Source organism: Toxorhynchites rutilus, chromosome 3 (genome assembly GCF_029784135.1).
Source record: "Toxorhynchites rutilus septentrionalis strain SRP chromosome 3, ASM2978413v1, whole genome shotgun sequence".
Taxonomy (NCBI): Eukaryota; Metazoa; Arthropoda; class Insecta; order Diptera; family Culicidae; genus Toxorhynchites; species Toxorhynchites rutilus.
Window position 1 is genome coordinate 75,575,382 of NC_073746.1, and position 21,788 is coordinate 75,597,169.

Sequence of the window (21,788 nt, forward strand, 5' to 3'; positions counted from 1 at the left end):
CACGGATCATTAAACTTCCTGGAAGTTCACAATGGGCTACGGTAAGGACCATATCGCGGGATACAAAAACTGCACCACAATAAACAGAAGGGCCGCTCTTAAAAAATCCCACTTGATCACGTACATCCCCGTACCCGCGACGACCACTCGATGAACTTTGGGGAGTCAACCCATAACGTGAATGTGTATTTGTTGATGCTCCATCTAAAAAAAGCATTACAATCTTGTTTCTTGTAGCAGAGTAACCAAATATAAAATTATACCACTTCCGTAAACTGCAGCGAGCAGACCAAAAAAGGGAAATAATACTGCAAACGTCATATCTTGTATTCAGCGTCTTGTTCTTTCGTAAAATGTAACTCGTTAGAAGCGAACCATGGCTTATTATACCTCACTCTGAGCCGTTGAGTCTGTGAAAACAAAACACATGCTATTGCTATTATCAGTGCAGATATAAACTTTTTTTTACGATTTGAATACCCTTACACAATCTACGCACAATCTCACAGATATGTACAAGTGTACGCGATTGTTTGAAATGTTGATCAACGTTATAATAAATCATATTGTACATCCAAGTGAAAATAAACAAATGAATAGATAATCAAGGATCGAACGATTAAAATTTGGTCATCTTAACTTAGACATAATTCTCCCATTCTTAAAAAAAAACATGGAATTTTAGCGGAGACATATCAAATTATATCAAATAAATGCCACATTGAAAACCCAAGAAATCTGGGCGATGCTTCTGAATAAAAAAGAGCAAACGCTTTCTCTGTATTGAGAAGTTTCTCCAATTTCAGCATCAACCCACATTTTTCTAAAACTGTGGAAAGATTTTTTTCCACATTGAATGTGAACGAAACAATAGTGCGTAAAAGGCTAGATTCGCAAATTGCAAATTGCGGCATGTCTTTGAATATCAAACTGTCCAAAATGATTGAGACCAGCTTCAACAGTAATAATGATCAGCACAAAAAAATGGGTAGGCTATATATATGATATAACCGCAAGGTTGACGTGGGACTACCTTAACTTAGCAATCATTTGTTTGTATTGATTAAAATTATGATTGAATGGAACAATTTCCAAATTCAATTGGATTCAATATATTTGCTTTGTGAGTAAAAAGATCGTAAAATGCCATGTAAAATCAATTCATGTAATAGATTATGTTCTTCGTTACAAGTAAATTTAATTGAATTTCACGTTTAGTATGAGGACATCTTGGTTTTGATGTCTGTGTTAGGCAAACACATTTCAGTCAGAACAAAAATGACCCCGATTTGCGTGTATTTGAGTCTTTGTTAGGTAAACACATTTCAGTCGGAACAAAAATACCGCTGACCTGCATGAATATGCAATGCCAATTTCCTCAGACACCTTGGTTCTAAAGTCTGGGTTGGGGGAAACACATTTCAGCCGAAACAAAAATGCCCCCGACTTAAATGTATTTGCAATGCCAATTTCCCTACGCTCCTAGGACTTAAAGTCTGTGTTAGGGAAACACATTTCAGTCGGAAGAAAAATACCCCCAATCTGCATGAGTTGCAATTCCAATTTCCTCAGACACCTTGATTCTTCAGTCTGTGCTGGGGAAATACTTTTCAGTTGGAACAAAAATGCCCTCGATTTACATGTATTTGCAATGCCAATTTCCCCACGCTCCATGGATTTGAAGTCTGTGTTAGGGAAACACATTTCAGTCGGGACAAAAATACCCCTGCAGGTGAATATAGAATGCCAATTTCCTCAGACACCTTGGTTTTGAAGTCTGTGTTGGGGAAAATGAACAGCCGGAACAAAAACGCCCCCGACTTAAATGTATTTGAAATGCCAATTTCCCCACGCTCCATGGATTTGAAGTCTGTGTTAAGGGAATACATTTCAGTCGGAACAAAAATACCCCCGACCAGCATGTATTTGCAATGCCAATTTCTCTAACGTTATACGTGAAGGGGTTAATATCCGCACACACAAAATTCATTCTCGAAATTCGAGTTTTCATCCGATATTTTCAGGGAGTGAAAAGAAAAAATCAAAGTTAGTTTTGGCATCATTCATTCAGTTTATTTTGTCTCTATATTCGAATGTCCGAACCTTGGCCTTAACCCCAGCCATAAGGTTCTGCATGACCTTAGAATCGACAGTTTTTTTGTATATTCAACCATACTTTTTAATTTCTTCTATTTTCTTCACCACTTTGATCCGATTTAGAAGGTGCCCTTCATAATGGTCCAGTATTTTTCTATTGGGTGCGGTTCCAGAGTGTTTGGGTGGTTCAGATCTTTCGACACGATTTCGACATCATTCGCCTTATACTACTCTAACACGTCCTTTCGTGTAGTGGCATGTTACCAAATTCGGCCAGAAGATCGTCGGACCGCGGTGGGCCTTCAGGGAAGGGAAAAGCCGTTTTGGAGCCATTCTTCCAAATACATGTTAAATTGGTATCCATTGGCGTAAACTCTTGCTGCCAATATACCCCAGAGTTTCTCAATCGGCTTGCAATCCGGACTACATGCTAGCCAATCAAATACGGTGATATCTTTTTCCGGAAACCAGGCCTTGGTATGTCGGGAAACATGAATAGGAGCGTTGCCTTGCTGAAATACAACAGGTTCATTCATATGATGCTCCAAGTATAGAACCAAAAAGTCTTCCAGAAACTCGCAGTAGTTGTTGGAATTCCAGCAGATAGGCTTCTCGTCATAAGAAAATCTTCCCCATACCATAACCGTTCTTCCACCAAAATTTCGCTTGGATCGAGGGACATTTAATTCCGCCAAATCGTGTTAGTATTGACTATAACAGTCAGGGCGTTCGAGGTTATTTTTTTTTTACGTAGAACTACGTCTTTCATTAAGCGTGCCAAATCAGAAAACAGGTCACGTTTTTATGAAATAAAATTAACGTTAATAACTATATTGTCACGAACGGATTTTGGCGATTTACATACCAAACGAATCGGAAATTTCATAAAATTTGTTTGATATGCTATACATTACAATCCCAAAGTCTGTATATGGTTTAAATTGATGAAAATTGGAAGCATTCCCATTTCCCCATATATTTGTTCTGTCCATTTGTGTGCTTTCCCGAACAGAGCTGTCTATAACGAGCAACTTATCGACGAGCAACGAAGGGGAAATCATAAGATGTAAAGTCTCTGTGAACAGAGGAAAAGAAGAAAAACGAAGGGGAATATTTACCTAGAGTATAAACAATGGGTCTCGCTGAGGAAAACTTTCATTCTTCGTGGGGAAATCGACTGAACAACATCGTTACTGGGCGAGCTGAACGGCGGAGGATCGAATGCTTTTCTCAAGGCAATGGGGATGGAGGAGTAATATTATGGATAAAGTAAAGTTTTTCGGGCCTTTTCGAAGGTTAGAGACGAACGAACTGAAGAAGTTTAAAGTCTCAAGCAAGGAAGGGAGGCAAACTTTCAGTATCGTTCTGTGTTCAAAGCAATGAATATCGCTTGTTCTTCCTTGTTTTGCGTCATCACATGTCTTCGTTTCGGATTGAGCTGTGGACGCGACCAAAATTCTCGCTCGCTGATGTCTCTGGCATTGCAATCATTACATCAAACTGACGTCATTGCATTAAGGTGAAGGTGGAAGCTAGCCACAAATGGCTGCCACAATGGCGCTCATTTCTTTCATCTCCGTCCCTCACCCCTCGCCCGAAAATCAATAATTTCGCGAAACAGTGTGAAGAAAATTATCGTTTTCGCACACTTCCCATCAAATAATATCAACCAAAATTTAATCGATTACTCACAAGATATCAAATTTTCATCTGCTGTCGCACTGTATAGTGAAAAACGTCGGAAAACTCGAGCAAGTGCTCTGAAAGTTAAATTTTCATTTTTCAATCTTCAGCAATGGTTTTGTTTGTGTTGGTGAAAGCATCGTTATTTTTTTGACACTGATGCCAGACAACATCATCGAAACAGCTATCAAAACCACTCAATAAAATGTTATTCCTGAGTCATAGCCTTTCATGTCATGAAAATCAATAGAATAAAATAGTGTTGATATCAATACAATCATTATTTTTACGTTTAATGGGTCTATAATGTAAGTTTTAGCAACTTTAACATTGTGTAAGAAAATTGTATTGCAGAGCTCGGAACACTGCCACGGCTGCCTATGCTTTCAAAAACAATAAACGGAAAAGTATTACATTCAATCAAAATGTCTCAGCCAACGAAGAGAAGGGTTAAGGTTCTCCAACGTGAATATGTGAAAACAATACGACCAACAAAGGAAAATATTGAGGAATTATCAGCATCGAGTTACTATGCGGTAGAACTTGTTAATATCAAAAGAGCCCCAATTCGCATGTGTTATAAATTTGCACATGTTACGCTCGCGTATAATCAGAATTTTACTTCATATGCAAAAATACCCCTTCTATATATTTATGTTTGCAATTGGCTTGGTTCATCGGAACATATCGTTCATACATTTAACTTCAGTATTGAATTGTTATTTTTTTTTTTCAAATGTATTCAAAGACTCGTGTCAATGAAGCGCCACACAGTCTGATAAGTGAATTGATCTATTTACATGTGCTTTGCTCTTCTCTCACAAACACTATTACCCCATTTTTACACGTGGTTTTACCTATACTACTACAATGGCTAGCTTCCACCTTCACCTTAAGGTTCTGAGCTACACATAGTGATCCCCGATTTTTGAAATTAATCGTTCATCAGCTAATCGAATAGTTTTCAGCAGTTCGTTATTCCATACGATTAATCGACCCAAATAATCGATTAATCGATTAATCGCAATACTGAGAGAAATAATCCGTCAGACTAATATTTCTCATTTGCTAGAAAGCCATATGGAATCAAAAATATGTTAATTCCACCTGAAAATCAATTATTATCCTTTACGCTCCCCTAAAGTCGTAAAGAATGCTCAATTCGCGTTGACGGCATTGAGCTTCGTTTATGAACTTACGGGAGCGTCAAAGATAATGATTGATTTTCAGGATAAAACTGCAACGGCCGTACGTTTTTTTCTCAGCGTTTGGATCGATTAATCGACGTAAATTATTCGTTCGCTTCGATTATTGGTTGTGCAGTATTCGTTCGATTAATAATCGATTTCTGTAGGAAGTATTCGATTAATCGATTAATCGAACGATTATCGGGGATCACTAGCTACACAATTGTGTGGGGAATCATCAAGCTAGGATATCGTCAGCTCACCTAGAAAATAAATGTTCTGGAATTTTATCAGTGATATGGTTTCGCATCACGGTAGGAAAACTCTCTCCACAAAGAATGACAGCTAAGCTTATCTAGGGCTTCTGTTGAGAAGAGCGCAGAATGGAGATAAGTGTGTGTATATTTAGTTGCTTCATGTCATCGATATATGGATATTTGTATGCGTACGTGAGTGCTTCATTACCCGTACGTACTAATAGTGCATCTTCGCTACGCTGCAACCCCAATTGCATCTGCTCCCGTGTGCATTGGACCTGTAACGATGCAACAATCGCCTAATTTTTAAGCTATGACTACTGTTTGGTGTTGCAAATTATGCAGTCGTAATGATAAATATAAACAAGGAGGGGAGATAGCGGGAGGGAAATATTTACGCTAGGGTATTGGTAATGAATCTCTGCTAACACAAATATTCAGCCTTTTTCCAAGCAGTTAACATTGTTTGTTTTCTGTCATCAATGCATTGAACTGATGCTATGATGAAGCAGGTGTGAAGGTTGTGCACCAAATAACCAAGATGTCTGGGGAAATCGGCTTTGCAAACAAATGCGAACTGCGAGAACTTTTGTACTCGCTTGCGTTTAACACGGTCTCCTAAACTTAGGAACCACGTGCAGACACTAGAGGCGAATGAACTTTCAGGTTTAAATCCTCTATGGTATATAAAGTAGAAGTTGAAGTTGTTGATTCATGCAAGCCGGAGGTACTTCTGCACCCGCATGTTTTTTTTGCATTCCGAAAAGTGTTTTCCTAACACGGATTACAAGAACGGGTACGAACATAACGCTTTGGCTCGGTTATTCAAGATTGCATTGAAGGATATACATTCATATCTTCTGCTCACTGGAATGATTGCTAAGCTAAGGTAGTCTCACGTCAACCTTGCGGTTATATCATAGATATAATCCAAGGCTGAAAGTGAAAATAAGCCAAAAGGACAAAGTGACAAAAATAAAAATGAAAAAGCTAAACATGCTGATGGTTCAGACGGCGCAAACGGTAGTGCGGTATGTTTTGTGGCAGTTATTCGATACAGCTGGGTAATCGATAGTGGTGCCACATGCCATATGACTAGTGACAAATTGTTTTTCGCGGAATTGGATGAAAGTGTTGATTCCATAGTGACTTTGGCTGATGGGAATAAAACCCAAGCAACGGGAATCGGTAACGGTATTGTGTACGGTGAAAATGCGAAACGTGAAAGAGTCGAAATTACTCAGAAAAATGTACTTTATGTTCCGGAATTAGACGGCGGGTTGACTTCAGTGGGATCATTAGTCGCCAATGGATTTATCGTGAAGTTTGGTGCATCGGGTTGTGAATTATTCAATGAACGCGGTAAAGTGGTAATTATCGGCGAAAAATGCGGTAGTCTGTATAGGCTGAAAATTTGTGAGTCTTCGATGAAGGTTGCAGGTGATCACCATGCGTGGCGTCAGCAAACCTGGCATCGTCGAGTCGGGCACAGGGACCCCGATGTTCTACGACGAATGGAATCGGAGGATCTGGTGCGTGGATTCAAAATGAATGACTGTGGTGTGCGTATCACATGCGAAAGCTGCTTGAAAGGTAAACTGACCCGAATGCCGTTTCCTGCGTCAGGCAAGCGGAAGACATCAGAACCGCTGGAATTGATTCACGCAATAATGAAGAACGCAATAATCTTGAGGATGCGAACATTGATCCTGATGATGATAACGGTATTTTTTTCGTCCGACATTGAAGGTTGGAGTGAGGCTTTATCAGATGGTTCTATTCCTGATGAAGTTGCTCGTGTTCAGGAGGAACAGGAAGTGCTGCGTCAAAGTAGGCGAAACCGTGGTATTTTACCTGCCCGTTATAGTGATTACGTGGTGAGTCTCGCGAAGGATGAGGCTGAAGAACCAACGGATTACCGTGAAGCTATTCAGGAAACTAAATGGAAGGTAGCAATGAATCAAGAAATGGAGTCTCATGCAGAAAACGGAACTTGGGACTTGATACAGTTGTCACCTGAAAAGAGAGCTATTGGGTCGCGCTGGGTATTTAGGTTGAAGCGCAACGAACAAGGCGATGTCGTGAAAAATAAGGCTAGATTTGTCGCCCAGGGCTACAAACAACGATACGGTGAAGACAATCTGGATGTTTTTGTATCGGTTACGAGACAATAAACTTTTCGAGTATTATTGGCGATAGCGAGAAAATATGGTATGATTCTCAATCATTTTGATGTGAACACGGCGTATTTACATGGAAAAATTGAGGAAGAAATTTATATGCGGCAACCCTCTGGATTTTCAGTTACTGGAAAGGAGAAATTTGTCTGTAAGCCGAAGAAGCATTCAGCGCGTTGTTGGAACCAAACGCTCCATAGTGTGTTAATCAAGCTCAGATTCAAACAGTATTCGTCGGATAGTTGTCTATATATTCGAAACGACGACAGAGGTATTATTTTCATATTAATTTACGTCGATGATATTTTGATTGGATGCAAAAAAGAAAGCATGATTACGAGTGTATTCGAATCGTTACGCGAAAAATTTGACGTTATGAACCTAGGTGAAGTAAAGCATTTTTGGGACACGAAGTTCAGCGTGAAAATGGTTACTAAAGCATACGTTTGACAAGTTACATCAAGTCGTTGATTAAGAAATTTGTTCTTGAAGAGTGCAAGCCATCAAGTACTCCAATGGATCCCGGGTATCAAGGAGCAGATGATACGAGTCAACCTTTCTCAGATACTTTCCAGTACAGGAGTCTTGTAGGAGCACTTTTATATGTAGCAGTAAATGCAAGGCCAGATATAGCAGTGAGTATTTCCATTACTTGGTCGAAAAGTTAGTGTGCCGACTGAGATGGATTGGGAAGCTGCAAAACGTGTAGTGAGGTATTTGAAGGGCACAATGAAGGTACGATTGAGATTCGAGCCAGGGAAGGAATGGACACTGGTGGGCTACTCCGACGCTGATTGGGCTGGAGATCATGCAAGTAGGAAATCTACCACTGGGTTTATATCCTTCTTCGCTAACGGTCCTATCGCTTGGGCGAGTCGTCAGTTTGTCCTCGATGGAAGCGGAGTATATCGCGTTAAGCGAGGCGTGCTGAGAACTTCTGTGGCTTCGACGGTTGATGGCAGATTTCGGCGAGGATCTATCGAAAGCAACGACGATTTTCGAAGACAATCAAAGTTGCTTGTCATTTGTGAAAGCTGAACGCACAAGCAAGAGGTCTAAGCATATAGATACCAGGCAGCATTTTGTGAAAGACATGACAGAAGGAGATGAGGCCAAGTTGGTGTACTGCCCTACAGAGCGGATGTTAGCGAATGCATTGACGAAACCATTAGGTGCTACCAAATTCAGGCAGTTGCTAGAGATGTCTGGATTTGTGATGAGCAAGTTCGGTGCTCGTTGAGGAATGTGGGAGGAATCACCGACCACCTTTGCTTTGCATTCCTATCTTTAATATTATTCTCAGTAGTTACTGCCAACATTGCAGAGACAAACAATGTAGTGACCGTTAGATTTCTCTGAAAGCATTTGTTTTAGTTGACAATTATATTCCGTTGAGTAAAGACATATTTAATGAGTAAAAGTGTCTTTCATTTGAATAAAGGAAGTGTTCCCTTTCCTTTTCTTGTTCCGTTACTTCGCCGGTTCGTTTCGTTATTAATCTGCGGGTTCTGCCCACAGTATGGTGACCATACTACACAAGCGTACTCAAGAATTGAACGTACCAATGCGCAGTAGAGTGCCTTTATGCAATGCACATCTTTAAACAGCTTTGAAACGTGGAAAATGAAGCCAAGCGATTTGGATGCTTTAGACGTAATGTAGAAAATGTGGGCACGAAATGTCAGCTTGGGGTACAACATGACGCCAAGGTCTTTGATGGTGTTGACACGTTCCAATATTACACCATGCAGCTTATAATCGAAGATTATTGAAGAGCGCTTGCGGGAAAACGATATCACAGAACACTTCGATGGATTTAGAGTCATTACACATACCATTCGGCGAAAATATCCAACTGTTGTTGAAGAAACTCGGTGTTTACAGTGGAATTCACAGGAAGGAACAATTTGAAACCATCTGCGTATGAAAGTTTCAAGCACTTCAAACATAAATTGATGTCGTTAAGATACAGAAGGAATATATATGGACTGAGATGACTCCCTTGCGGAACACCGGATGTTACATGAAATGGAGTAGATATGCTATCACCGATCTTCACTGACATGACACGGTCGGTTAAATATAATCGTGGCCAGCTGAGAAAAAAGCCGTTGAAACCGATGCGCTAAAGCTTAGCTACAGCGATGTTATGATTTTGATTTGATGATTTGATGATTTTGTCAAATGCAGCAGAGAAATCGGTGTATATTGCGTCGATCTACTGTCTCCTTTCAAGTGAACGAGCTATGAACGAGGTATACGAAACAAGATTTGTTGCAGTTGATCGTTTGGGTATGAAGCCATGTTGTTCTTCGGCGATGTAATTATTGCAAGAGTGAGAAATGAAGTCTAACACAATAACCTCGAAAAGCTTGGAGATAGCACATAGGCATGCAATTCCTCTATAATTCTTAACATCCTTTTTGCAACCTTTTTTGAAAACAGGAAAGATGAATGATTTTTTCCATGCATTCGGAAAAGTGCAACTAAGGATGGAGCGGCTGAACAAGATGCTCAGCGGTAACGAGAGGCTGTTAGAGCACATCTTCAAAATTACAGATGGGATCTTGTCGGGTCCAGCATTCGTAGATTTCTTCAGATTACAGCAAGCCTTTTCTACAGATTTTGAGTTTATTACAGGGTAGGCTCCGATAGATTGAATGAAACCATCATCGAATTCAATTTAATTCAACATATTTGCTGGGTAAGTAAAAAATTTGAACAAACGCCATGTAATGTAAGTCACCTTGGTTTTGATGGCTGTGTTAGGAAACATATTTCGGTGGGAACAAAAGCTCCCCCAACTTGCATGTATTTGCAAAGTGGATTCCCCCAGTAACATTGATCTTGAAATCTATGTTGGGGAAACCGTAAATCGGGCCAATCAAAACGAGGCAGTTAGGGCGTTTAGCTAACGCTTGACATTTTGCAGTAATTCTTTTGCTTATCTCAGGAAAAATAACATCTTATTAATTGTGATAGATACTTCGAAATATTTCCTATCAATTGATGCAAACATCATTCCGATCCATCAAAAAATGTTCGAGTTATAAGCATTTGATATCTTTATTTTTTTTCCTGCATGTTTTGTGTTTAGGTTTTAATTTCACCTTCATATACTCCAGTTAGACGCAGTCCCACGTCCAAAAAATGAAATATGTTCAGCGGAAAGGTTTGAAATAACAAATTCCCGGTATATATTTGACAGAATGTATTACGCCTGAAGGCAATGTCCTCTCCTAAGAAACTGTGAAGACTATATAATCTAGTGTGATCGTAAAGAAAACTGAAATTCACATTTGCCTTATCACAACTATATGCTGCTTTATAATGAAGTCATAAAATTGCGTAATAATAAAGTTACGGTAATAACTTATGTATTTCTAATCTCATACGAAAATAAATATTGGGTTGGGGAAAAAGAAATGACGTATATTGTCAATATATGGCAACACTTAAACACATCTTGTGTTGTACTTATCGCATCGGGTCATACTATACGGCTATTTAAAGACGACAATCTGTGCTACAAGTTTCGTTTTGACAGTGTTGTGATTGTCGCAGCATTGGTTAGATCGATTTCGTACTGGTGTAGTGGCTGTCGAAGACCGATAAAATCGTTGAAATCATCCATGTAGACCGGCATGTGAGCACTCGCTCGATTGGCCAGGAACTGGGTATAGACCATAAAACCGTTTGGAACCATTTGCAGAAGATTGGATTCCAAAAAAAGTTGGATGTATGAGTGCCACACGAGTTGACGCAAAAAAATCTTTTAGACCGAAACAACGCCTGCGATGCATTGCTGGAACGGAACGAGCTCGATCCATTTTTGAAGAAGACTGACTGACTGGTGATGAAAAGTGGATCACGTACGGTGAGCCGGCCCAAACCATCGCCAGGTCCGGATTGACGGCCAGGAAGGTTTTGCTGTTTGTTTGGTGGGATTGGAAGGGAATCATCCACTATAAGCTGCTCAACTATGGCCAGACCCTCAACTCGGTTCTCTACTGTGAGCAGCTCGACCGTTTGAAGCAGGCGATTGACCAGAAGCGGTCAGAAATGATCAATAGGAATGGTGTTGTTTCACACCAGGACAACGCTCGGCCTCACACATCTTTGATTACCCGCCAGAAACTACGGGAGCTCGGATAGGATGTCCTATTGTACCCACCGTATAGTCCGGACCTGGCTCCAAGTGATTATCATCTCTTCCGGTCCATGCAAAACACTCTTGGTGATACTAAGTTGGCCACAAAAGAGGCTTCTGAAATCTGGCTGTCTGAGTTTTTTGCAAATAAGGAGGGGGGGGGGTATATAAGGGGGGGATAATGAAGTTGCCTTCTAAATGGCAACAAGTTTGCGAACAAAACGGCGCATATTTGACTTAAATTGGATAATGTTAAGTATGTTAAATAAAGCGTCAAATTTCGATCAGAATAACGCCATTTCTCCAACCCTATAGTACACTAGGGTGCCAATGAATGTATGGGAAAAATTCAACCCTAAAATATCAAAAAGTTACCCCCTACAAAATCTTCACCACCTCGAAAAAACATCCTGTGCAAAATATCGGCTCGATCGGACTTAAGGGAGAGTGGCGCAAAGCGGTCAATGTTTTAGTTCTTTGAAAATTTATTATGCCAAATGTCTCAAAATTGCATGAAACGTCGGGATCTACTGTCATATCGAAAAAAAATGGAAAAATGCCTGAACACAAAAAAATATTTTTTATGACAATTTTGTTTTTCGAGATATCAGTAAGTATCAACGTTTTGAGCAATTATAAGATTCTTGGAATTGAAAAAACAAATTGGGACCCCCGATTTCCGGTGATTTTTCGGTTTTCGAAAAACTTAAATTTTAACATTTGCGACACTAGTAAATGAAGTCTGGTTGAGCTAATATTTTGCATTGGGTAATTTATCGTGTAAAACAACATTTCGCACGAAGTTTAATATGAGAAATCGAGATGATCATTCTCATTGACACGATGAACCATACGTTTTGTTTCGTATTCCGAAAAAAGACTAAGTCCCAGAGTGTCGAGTTTTGACGAAAAACAAAAAAAAAATCGAGATGACAGTAGATCTCGACGCATTAAATTTTTTTTTTTGAAAACCCCAATTTTCTCTACTCCCCACTTGAGTGATACTTCGATTTTCAAAAAACTCAAACTTTAACCGCTTTGCGCCACTCTCGCTTAAGTCCGATTGAGCTGATATTCTGCACAGGGTGTTTTTTCGAGGTGGTGAATGTTTTTATGGGGTAACTTTTTGAAATTCAAGATGACCAATTTCATTGGAACCCTACTGATTATACATGAAATCTCTTCCCTCTGGCGCTTGCGTCACTTTGCGAGGTTACGGCAGTTTACAGAGTTACCGTGGAGGACTTAAGATTTCCATAATAAACGTCTTAATGATTTGTGGGTTGGTAATCTGAATTTTTTTTTTATTTAAATCGTTTATTTTTACAGGCTCAGTTACATAGGTTTAAAGGAGCCGAACTCCTTACTGTATTGTTACTAGTATATATACATTTTTCCTTAATTCTAATGTTAATAATATAGGAAACCGATTACTCGCGGTCAACTCGAGTTTAGAAGGGTGACATATTTTCTTCAGGAAAAGGAGGGGATATGAGGGTATATTGACACTGATCACACTCACACACTCAATCACACTCATCACACTCAATTCTTAAACCTATCTTATATCTAATATGTATTTACATTTCATCTTATTCTTAAGAAGGGATCCGATCTCTCACAAAGGAAAAGGAAAAGGAAAAACTAAGGGTATAAGGACAATCACACACGAAGATCGATAGCTTTAAGGAATACATATATTTGGGACATGTAATCAAGGTCTAACCGAGCCAACACGTCTCTCACCGGCACCATGGGCTGCCTTCCTCGGGCCCGAAGGGTGTCTTCTAAATTCGATCTGGCGATAAGATACAGCTCGCACGACCAAACAACGTGCTCGATGTCGTGGTAACCTTGGCCACAAACACAAAGATTGTTGTCGGCAAGATTAATACGAAAGAGTAGCGCATCTAACGAACAGTGATTGGACATGAGTCGGGAGAAGGTGCGAATAAAGTCCCGACTCAAGTCCAGACTTTTGAACCATGGTTTGAGGCTAACCTTAGGGATAATCGAGTGGAGCCACCGGCCCAATTCATCACCGTTCCATTTGCGTTGCCAGTTAACCATGGTATTTTTGCGGACTAAAGAATTAAATTCATTGAAGGCGATTTGACGCTGATAAATATCGCCTTCAATTGCACCTACCTTTGCTAATGAGTCAGCCCTCTCATTACCCGGAATTGAGCAATGTGAAGGGACCCAGACAAAGGTAATGACATAACAGCGTCTGGATAAAGCACTCAAAATTTCTCGTATTCTCTCAAGGAAGTACGGCGAGTGCTTTTCCGGCCTCACTGAACGGATAGCTTCGACAGAGCTAAGACTATCCGTTACAATGTAATAGTGTTCAACAGGTCGTGAGGCGACGCTGTCCAGCGCCCAGTGTATCGCTGCCAATTCAGCAATATACACTGAGCAAGGATTCTGAAGACTGTGGGAGGTGCTAAAAAGTTCGTTGAACACTCCAAATCCAGTGGAATCATTCATAGAGGACCCATCAGTAAAGTACATATTATCACAATTGATATCCCCATACTTTGCATCGAAGATCGTTGGAACGATCCTCGATCGAAGATAATCTGATGTTCCATGGATATCCTGCTTCATGGACAGATCAAAATGCACAGAGGAATTGATGTAGTCAGGAAAACAAACACGGTTGGGAATATACGAAGAAGGATCAACCTGCATGGAGATGAATTCATGATATGGACTCATGAACCCAGATTGAAAATTTAGCTCGATCAGCTGTTCAAAATTTCCGATCACCAATGGGTTCATAACCTTACACCGGATGAGGAACCGAAGAGATAATAAATTGAAGCGATCTTTTAGTGGAAGTACGCCTACCAAAACCTCGAGACTCATGGTATGCGTTGAGGGCATACATCCCAACGCAATACGGAGACAAAGATACTGAATTCGCTCGAGTTTAATGAAGTGTGTTTTGGCAGCTGATTGAAAACAGAAACTGCCATACTCCATCACTGAGAGAATAGTTGTTCTATACAACATTATAAGATCTTCTGGATGGGCTCCCCACCATGTGCCGGTAATTGTACGGAGAAAGTTTATTCTTTGTTGGCATTTTTTACTCAGATAACTAATATGGGCCCCCCAAGTGCATTTGGAGTCGAACCAGACCCCAAGATACTTGAATGACATAGCATGAGTGATCGGTTTACCCAAAAGTTGAAGCTTTGGTTTTGCTGGTTTATGCTTCCTAGAAAAAACCACCATCTCTGTTTTCTCCGTGGAGGATTCGATCCCTAGCCCAATGGCCCAGGTTGAAAAATTGTTCAAAGTATCTTGTAAGGGTCCTTGCAGTTCGGATTCGTTTGATCCTACGACAGACACCACTCCATCATCTGCAAGTTGTCTTAGGTTGCAATTTTGTGTAAGGCAATTGTCGATGTCGCTTACATAGAAGTTGTACAAAAGGGGGCTTAAACATGAGCCCTGGGGGAGGCCCATGTATGAGACCCGACTTACTGCCGAATCTCCGTGAGAAAAGTTCAAATGTTTCTCACAAAGCAAGTTATATAACATATTATTCAATAGAGGCGGCAGACCCCGAGAGTGTAATTTATCTGACAAAACCTCTATTGAAACAGAATCAAAGGCCCCCTTTATGTCCAAGAATACTGAAGCCATTTGTTTTTTTTTTCGGCGTAAGCCATTTGAATTTCTGAAGAAAGCAACGCAAGACAATCATTCGTCCCCTTGCCCCTGCGGAACCCATATTGTGTATCTGAGAGTAGGCCATTCGTTTCAACCCATCATTTTCTCCAACAATTTCCGTATAAAAGACAGCATTGCTATTGGGCGGTACGAATTGAAGTCGGACGCGGGTTTTCCGGGTTTTTGAATAGCTATAACTCGTACTTGTCTCCAATCATCCGGAACAATATTATGTTCCAGAAACCGATTGAATAAATTCAACAAGCGATGTTTCGCCACATTTTCAACAAGTTGAACTTAATTCTATCCGTTCGCGGAGCCGAATTGTTACAAGAAAGGAGAGCAAGAGAGAATTCTACCATCGAAAACCCGGAATCAAGATCGCACCTATCTTGTGGTATAACTCGAACAATTTTTTGCACAGGAGCGGAATCGGGACAAACCTTCCGTGCAAAATTAAAAATCTATCGATGTGAATATTCTTCGCTTTCATTCGTTGAAGAGCGATTTCTCATGTTTCGAGCCACTTTCCATAATTTTTTCATTGACGTTTCTCGTGACAAACCTTCCACGAAATTTCGCCAATAAGCACGTTTTTTTCCTTTGATCAAGTTTTTAAATTGATTTTCAAGGTCCAAATACGACTGAAAATTTTCAATGGTTCCACGTTTCCGAAAAGCTTTGAATGCGTTCGATTTATCCTGATAAAGCTTGGAACATTGGCTATCCCACCATGGATTGGGAGGCCTTCGGCGAAGAGTGGAACCTGGGATGGGTTTCGTTTGAGCGCGAACTGCGCTGTCATAGATCAAACGAGAAATGAAGTTATACTCCTCCAATGGAGGCAAACCATCTCTGGAATTGATGGCTAGAGTAATCGCGTCCGCATATTTTTTCCAGTCAATGTTTCTTGTGAGGTCATATGCCATGTTTATAGATTCAGAAGAATTCGACCCAATGGTGATGGAAATTTTGATTGGCAAGTGATCACTACCGTTGGGGCCCTGGATTACATTCCACTCGCAATCTAACGATAGTGAATTCGAGCAAAGCGAGAGGTCAAGAGCACTTGGGTTAGCAGGAGGTTTAGGTACACGTGTTGTTTCCCCAGTATTCAAAACGGTCATATTGAAGCTGTTACAAAGGTCATATATCATCGATGAACGATTGTCGTCGTACTGTTCCCCCCAGGCAGTTCCGTGAGAGTTGAAGTCTCCCAAGATCAATCGTGGCTCAGGAAGGAGTGAGCACATGTCAACAAGTTGCTTGCGGCTAACCGCAGCTCTCGCAGGCCAATACAAGCTGACTATACAGAGGTCTTTGCCTCTGATGTTTGCATGACAAGCAACAGCTTCGATCCCTCCAATAGGTGGAAGGTCAATTCTAAAAAATGAGTGACACTTATTGATCCCCAATAGTAGTAGTACCCCTCCGTATCTGTCATCGCGGTCCAAGCGTATTATATTAAAATCGTGGAAAGAGAGATCATTTTGAGAAGAGAGCCAGGTTTCGGACAGAGCAAAAACATCACAATTGAGTTTATGAATTAGAAATTTGAATGTATCCAATTTAGGGATAAGACTACGACAATTCCACTGTAAAACAGTGATATCTCCGACCTCTCTATTTAAATTAGACATCAAGAGAGATAATCATTGCAAGGAGGGGCCATGTTTGCATCAATTGCTGCAAAATTGTCTTTAGTACTGGAAGCATTGCGGTGACAATGGTTCTGATGGAGTCGGAAACATTAAAACACGTGAAGATTTGATCCACAAGGTCAGACAACTTTATAAATCCCGATTGGGAAGTTGAACTGGTCGGAAAAACAGGGACAGTTGGGGTTTTTGATGTCCCCTCGAGTGCTGGGTTGTTCGAAGGTGAACTATTACCACGGAGGCCAGGAGGGACCTGATTTTGCTTATCCGCTGCACTCGATTTTTTGGGCAAGCTAACAGGGGGTATCGCCGGAGGGACTTGTCCTTGAACTTTGGGAGTGGTCACATTTTTGCGCCGGGGATTCCCTTGAGAAATAAACGGCGTGCCCCCGTTAGCTGTATCCGCTTCCATTTCGTCAACTGGCAACGTAGCGAAGACATTGTGTGTATTGATTGGTTGTTGTTCTTGAGCCAGTGGAGAAGCGCCCTTCAAAATTTCTGCGAAAGTGCGTTTAGAGCGTTCCCTCAAAGAGCGCTTCTGTTTCTCCCAGCGAGTCTTGTATGTTTCACAAGCTGAGAGCTCGTGTGGGGATCCCCCGCAATATGGACACTTATGCTCAGTCGTACTGCAGGATTTCCCCTCATGTTGCTCTCCGCAAGTGGCACATCGTTCTTTATTGGCACAATAAGCAGCCGTGTGACCAACTGACTTGCACTTTAGACAAGTCATTGGCTTTGGCATAAAAAGTCGCACGGCTAACCTCAATTTATCTACCATCACGTAGTCAGGTAGAGCTGAACCAGCGAAGGTGACTCGAAACGAGTTGGACGGCGTAAATTTAGTGTCATTTCCTTCATGGGAGACTGTTCCGAGCTGGCGGCAACCCAAGATCTTAACAGTCGTCGAGGGCAGTTTTTTAAAACGGCCAGTACCTTCACTCGTAATGTATTCGCACGTCAAGCCCGTTTCGGTTATCACACCCTCAATTTCGACTATGTGAGAGGGAATGTAAACCCGATACTCAATTGTAAAATGCTGATCGACAACAATCTTGTTTGCGTCTTTCCGGTCAGTCACGACAACTCGTAATTTGTTTGGTCTAACCTTCGAAATTTCCGAAACGGAGGTATACCTTGCCAGATCTTTCGCGATCTGCATGACTCTCAACGCTTTTCCATTTTCCATCTTCTGGATAGACCTTCACACGCGGGGTGGGAATAACAGGGGAGGAAGGCGAGGACGGGGATTGAGAGGGATCAGGGACAGTAGGGTGGGAAGGTGAAGGTTGAGAAGGAGCGTGGAGAACAGAGGGAGAAGACGAGGTTGAAGGTAAAGTGGGATCGTTAAGGGCAGATGGGAGATTTGCTAGTTTTTTGGAGGGAGGCTTGGTAGTGTTAGCTGACTCGTCCCCAGAAGAAGTATCTTCCGTATTTGGTACGCGTTTGAGTGACTTTTTTTTATCACTTAGGAGGGAACTGGAGTCAGAGACCTCCATATCCGAAGGTCCCCCACTCTCTGCCATTTTAAAATTTGCACTTATATTCTAAGTATTTTTTGTTTCTTAAACAATATTTCACAATAAAATAATTCACAAAAACAAAAAAAAAACTTATAATTAATAAATATTTTCTCTGAGTATATTTAATCTTATTCACCTATGAACGCACTCCAGTGCAGATGAACGGGAGCGCGCTGAAAGCTCGTTGGTGGTGAGAATGTGCTTACGACACCACTACAAACAGTCGTCGGTAAAAGCTTACCCGCACTGGTACTGTTGGCACGATGATTCGGCGAAAACTCCAGTGTCGGCGAACAGCGACAAAATAAAAACCAATCCTTGGTTTTCCGATGTTGAAAGCCTCTATCCGCTTTCATTCAGGGTACTCCACTCACTATCCAGATAGCGAAATGAACTCTTCAGCGGCAAAAAAAAACAACAATCACGCGGTAACCGATAACGAAACTTAGACGCGACTTTCCTTCGTCTGGTTACTTCGGGCAATCGGCGAAGAATGAATCTGATATTGACTTGGGTAAAAAAAATCTCGACACGAGACGATTAAAATATTTCCACCATCAATAAATGGCGCACTTCAAAATGTTCGTCATAGAGAGTTCTTTCGACTTCGTCATTCGAGAAACAGAGATATAGCGATGATTCTGATTATTGAAAGCAATCAATTTAAACATTTTCGAATATGATATGTAATAATTTTTTAAAGGGAGAAGGCAGCGTATCAGCCTTCTCCCTTTAAAAAATCATTAATTACCGGACACCTGCTTCTTCTTTCTATATGGCCCTGACGTTCCTAGAGGAATTTCGCCGTCTCAACGTAGTATTACTTGTGTCATTTTAATTAGTACTTAGTTAAATTTCTATGCCAAATAACACGTATCGAATGCATTCTGAGTGGCAAGCTCTAGAATACGCGTGTACCAGTGCAAATCGGAAAAACTTTCTTTAACGGAAAATCTTTCGGCCAGAACGAGAATCGAACCCGAAGCCCCGACATGATAATATGTGACGCTAACCACTCGACCACGGGTGCACTGTATCGGACATCATTATACTCGAATTTACTAGTGATAGAATAAAGATTGTTTCAATTCTTGATTTTATTTGTGTATAGCTTCAAATCAAACACTTACTTTATTCGTCATTCTCATTTCGAATATCTTGATTTAATAATCGCTTTCTGTGTATTACTAAATCAGAAACATTTTCCAATGGTTATCCATTATCAATTTGCGTGATGGGTTTTGTAAGAAAGCAAAATGATTCAGACACCAGTGTTGATTCGGATCCAGTCACGGGCTTCCGCCACTTTGGAGTACACACCGGGATAGTTGGGTTGGGCACAACCTACACCCCACGATACAATTCCCACCAGTTTATTATTTGCGACGAGTGGACCCCCTGAGTCTCCCTGGCAGGAATCTCTACCTGGGTATTCAGCGCAAATCATGCGACCTGTTACACCACCGAAGTACTTATATATATCGTTACATTTCGTCGGGTTCACAATCGATACATCTGCCGCTCGTAGATCGTCTCGAGACTCGAAAACGTTCTGAAAGTGTTGGAACAAACATTAAGACTGAAATATTGTACCTGTTGTATCGGTTTCATTCACCTGTGTAGTTCCCCAGCCAGATACCATGCACACCGTACCATCCTTCACGTGTTCGTATCTTTCAGGTAATGCGATTATCCGAACATTGCCCTCAAATTGAACACGAAGTACAGCGTAGTCATAGTCGAAAGTAAAGCGGTTGAACTGTTGATGCTGGTTAATACTTCCGACCTTAAACAATTTGCCTCCGGAGGCATGTTGGGATGAACCAACCCTAACGGTGAGATCGGATCCAGACGCACCGTCGGTACAATGGGCCGCGGTAAGGACCCATGCTTTGGAAATAATAGATCCTCCACAAATGTGTCTTCCACGGTACTGTAGAGACACTTGATAGGGTGCTTTGGCGATATCAATGCGAACGCCACCCACAATGCGACGACCACTCAAAGATGTTTGGGAAGGCAGCCCATAGCGTAATCGTGGAAGTGTCGGTGAAGGTGCGGCACCATCTGGAAGAACTATTGAATTCTGGTTAGTTTTGTAGATCGATTCACTAATAAAACTATTACCACTTCCGTACACTGTGACGAGCACCAAACAAACGAGAGTCACTGCTGCTAGCATCGCTGAACTCTGATGTTTTCGAATACTATAGCTCACTAAGTACGAACCAACGGTTTTTATACGTCAAATTCATTTAAATTGGTCGGTCGATAAGAGCTCGGTACAGATACCATTATCAGTAAAAATAGCACAAATTCACAGAAATCTAGATGCGAAAAGATAGAAGAGCAACGCGAAATTAGGTTACGAATAATGATTTCGTCGGGTAAAGAATCACAGCCAAAGAGCGATGATAAATACACTGAAAATATAGTGAAATCTCATTAACCAGATTGATATAAACATAACACAACAAAAATTTACAAAACATCAGCTATCCCTTATAAAAGTCTAGCAGAGTATGTTTTCATTAGGACACTACATAATTCAAATGTGATAATTCGAAAATGAGCTCCAGGAGCAAGATTCAGTTTATTTTTCCATAAAATTAAAAGCAGAATACCTCCGAAATCGATAAAATGTGTAGGTTAGAATGTGTGTGCACAGTCCATCCGTAATTTGCTGGCTCCAATGAAGATATGTGTTAACATTTATGACCCCACCCTGTGCAATTCAGTGTACCTTGATTTAATGATCTGAACAATAAACCAATAAAATTCTGATTTGGCGGCGAGTTGAAAAAAGATGGTATTGATGTCTTTCGCCCTGATGACATTTTATTAATGACGTTCCAACTTTCATTCTGCAGGTATTATCGACCTGAAACCAAAATGTTCGCACAGTGTTCGGAGGAAATTTATTATCTCAACCATTGCGTCTGAGAACGATGACCTCTCTTAAAAACATTGAAAACTGCATTATCCAGTGTGATCATAATGATAACAAAATTTTACATTGGCCTATATGCTGCTTCATAATGATGTCATGAAGCTGCGTAGTAATAAATTTTTAAAACCACTACTCATGGTGCTTATGTAAATTTTATGATATTATCCTAATATGCTCATAATCACATGCGACAGATGTAGTAAATTATTTGTTTTGTTTCTTGTTGGCTTGTTCTTGGACTATATTGTCGGTAAATGTACAATTTTTGTTTGAATTCTGTATTGTACTAACTAACATTAGCTTTAAGTGTATAAATGTACTAACCTGCATATTGTAATTTGTAACGATCGTCAGCCCCTTTGAACAAAATCGGCGGGCAAAAAACAGGAAGTGGGTTATATCTATGGTATAACCGCAAGGGTGAC

The 21,788-nt window shown here is 40.7% G+C and overlaps 1 protein-coding gene across 1 annotated transcript; it reads right to left on the reverse strand.

Annotated features, from left to right (window-relative positions):
* Positions 1-19,525: 19,525 nt before the first annotated feature.
* LOC129776462 (trypsin-1-like) lies at positions 19,526-20,611 on the reverse strand. The gene is made up of 3 exons (XM_055782120.1): positions 20,541-20,611; positions 20,029-20,489; positions 19,526-19,965 (listed from the first exon to the last, which is right to left on the reverse strand). The coding sequence occupies exons 1-3, from the start codon at positions 20,593-20,595 to the stop codon at positions 19,675-19,677; spliced, it is 807 nt and encodes a 268-aa protein (XP_055638095.1). The 5' UTR covers positions 20,596-20,611; the 3' UTR covers positions 19,526-19,674.
* Positions 20,612-21,788: the final 1,177 nt, after the last annotated feature.

Excerpts from the sequence above, each read along its gene's own strand:
- LOC129776462 (XM_055782120.1), bottom strand. The coding sequence starts at position 20,595 with ATGCTAGCAGCAGTGACTCTCGTTTGTTTGGTGCTCGTCACAGTGTAC. Across the intron at positions 20,490-20,540 it reads CGTCACAGTGTACGGAAGTG|TTCTTCCAGATGGTGCCGCA; the intron begins GTAATAGTTTTA and ends AGAATTCAATAG. Across the intron at positions 19,966-20,028 it reads CTGGCTGGGGAACTACACAG|AACGTTTTCGAGTCTCGAGA; the intron begins GTGAATGAAACC and ends CAACACTTTCAG.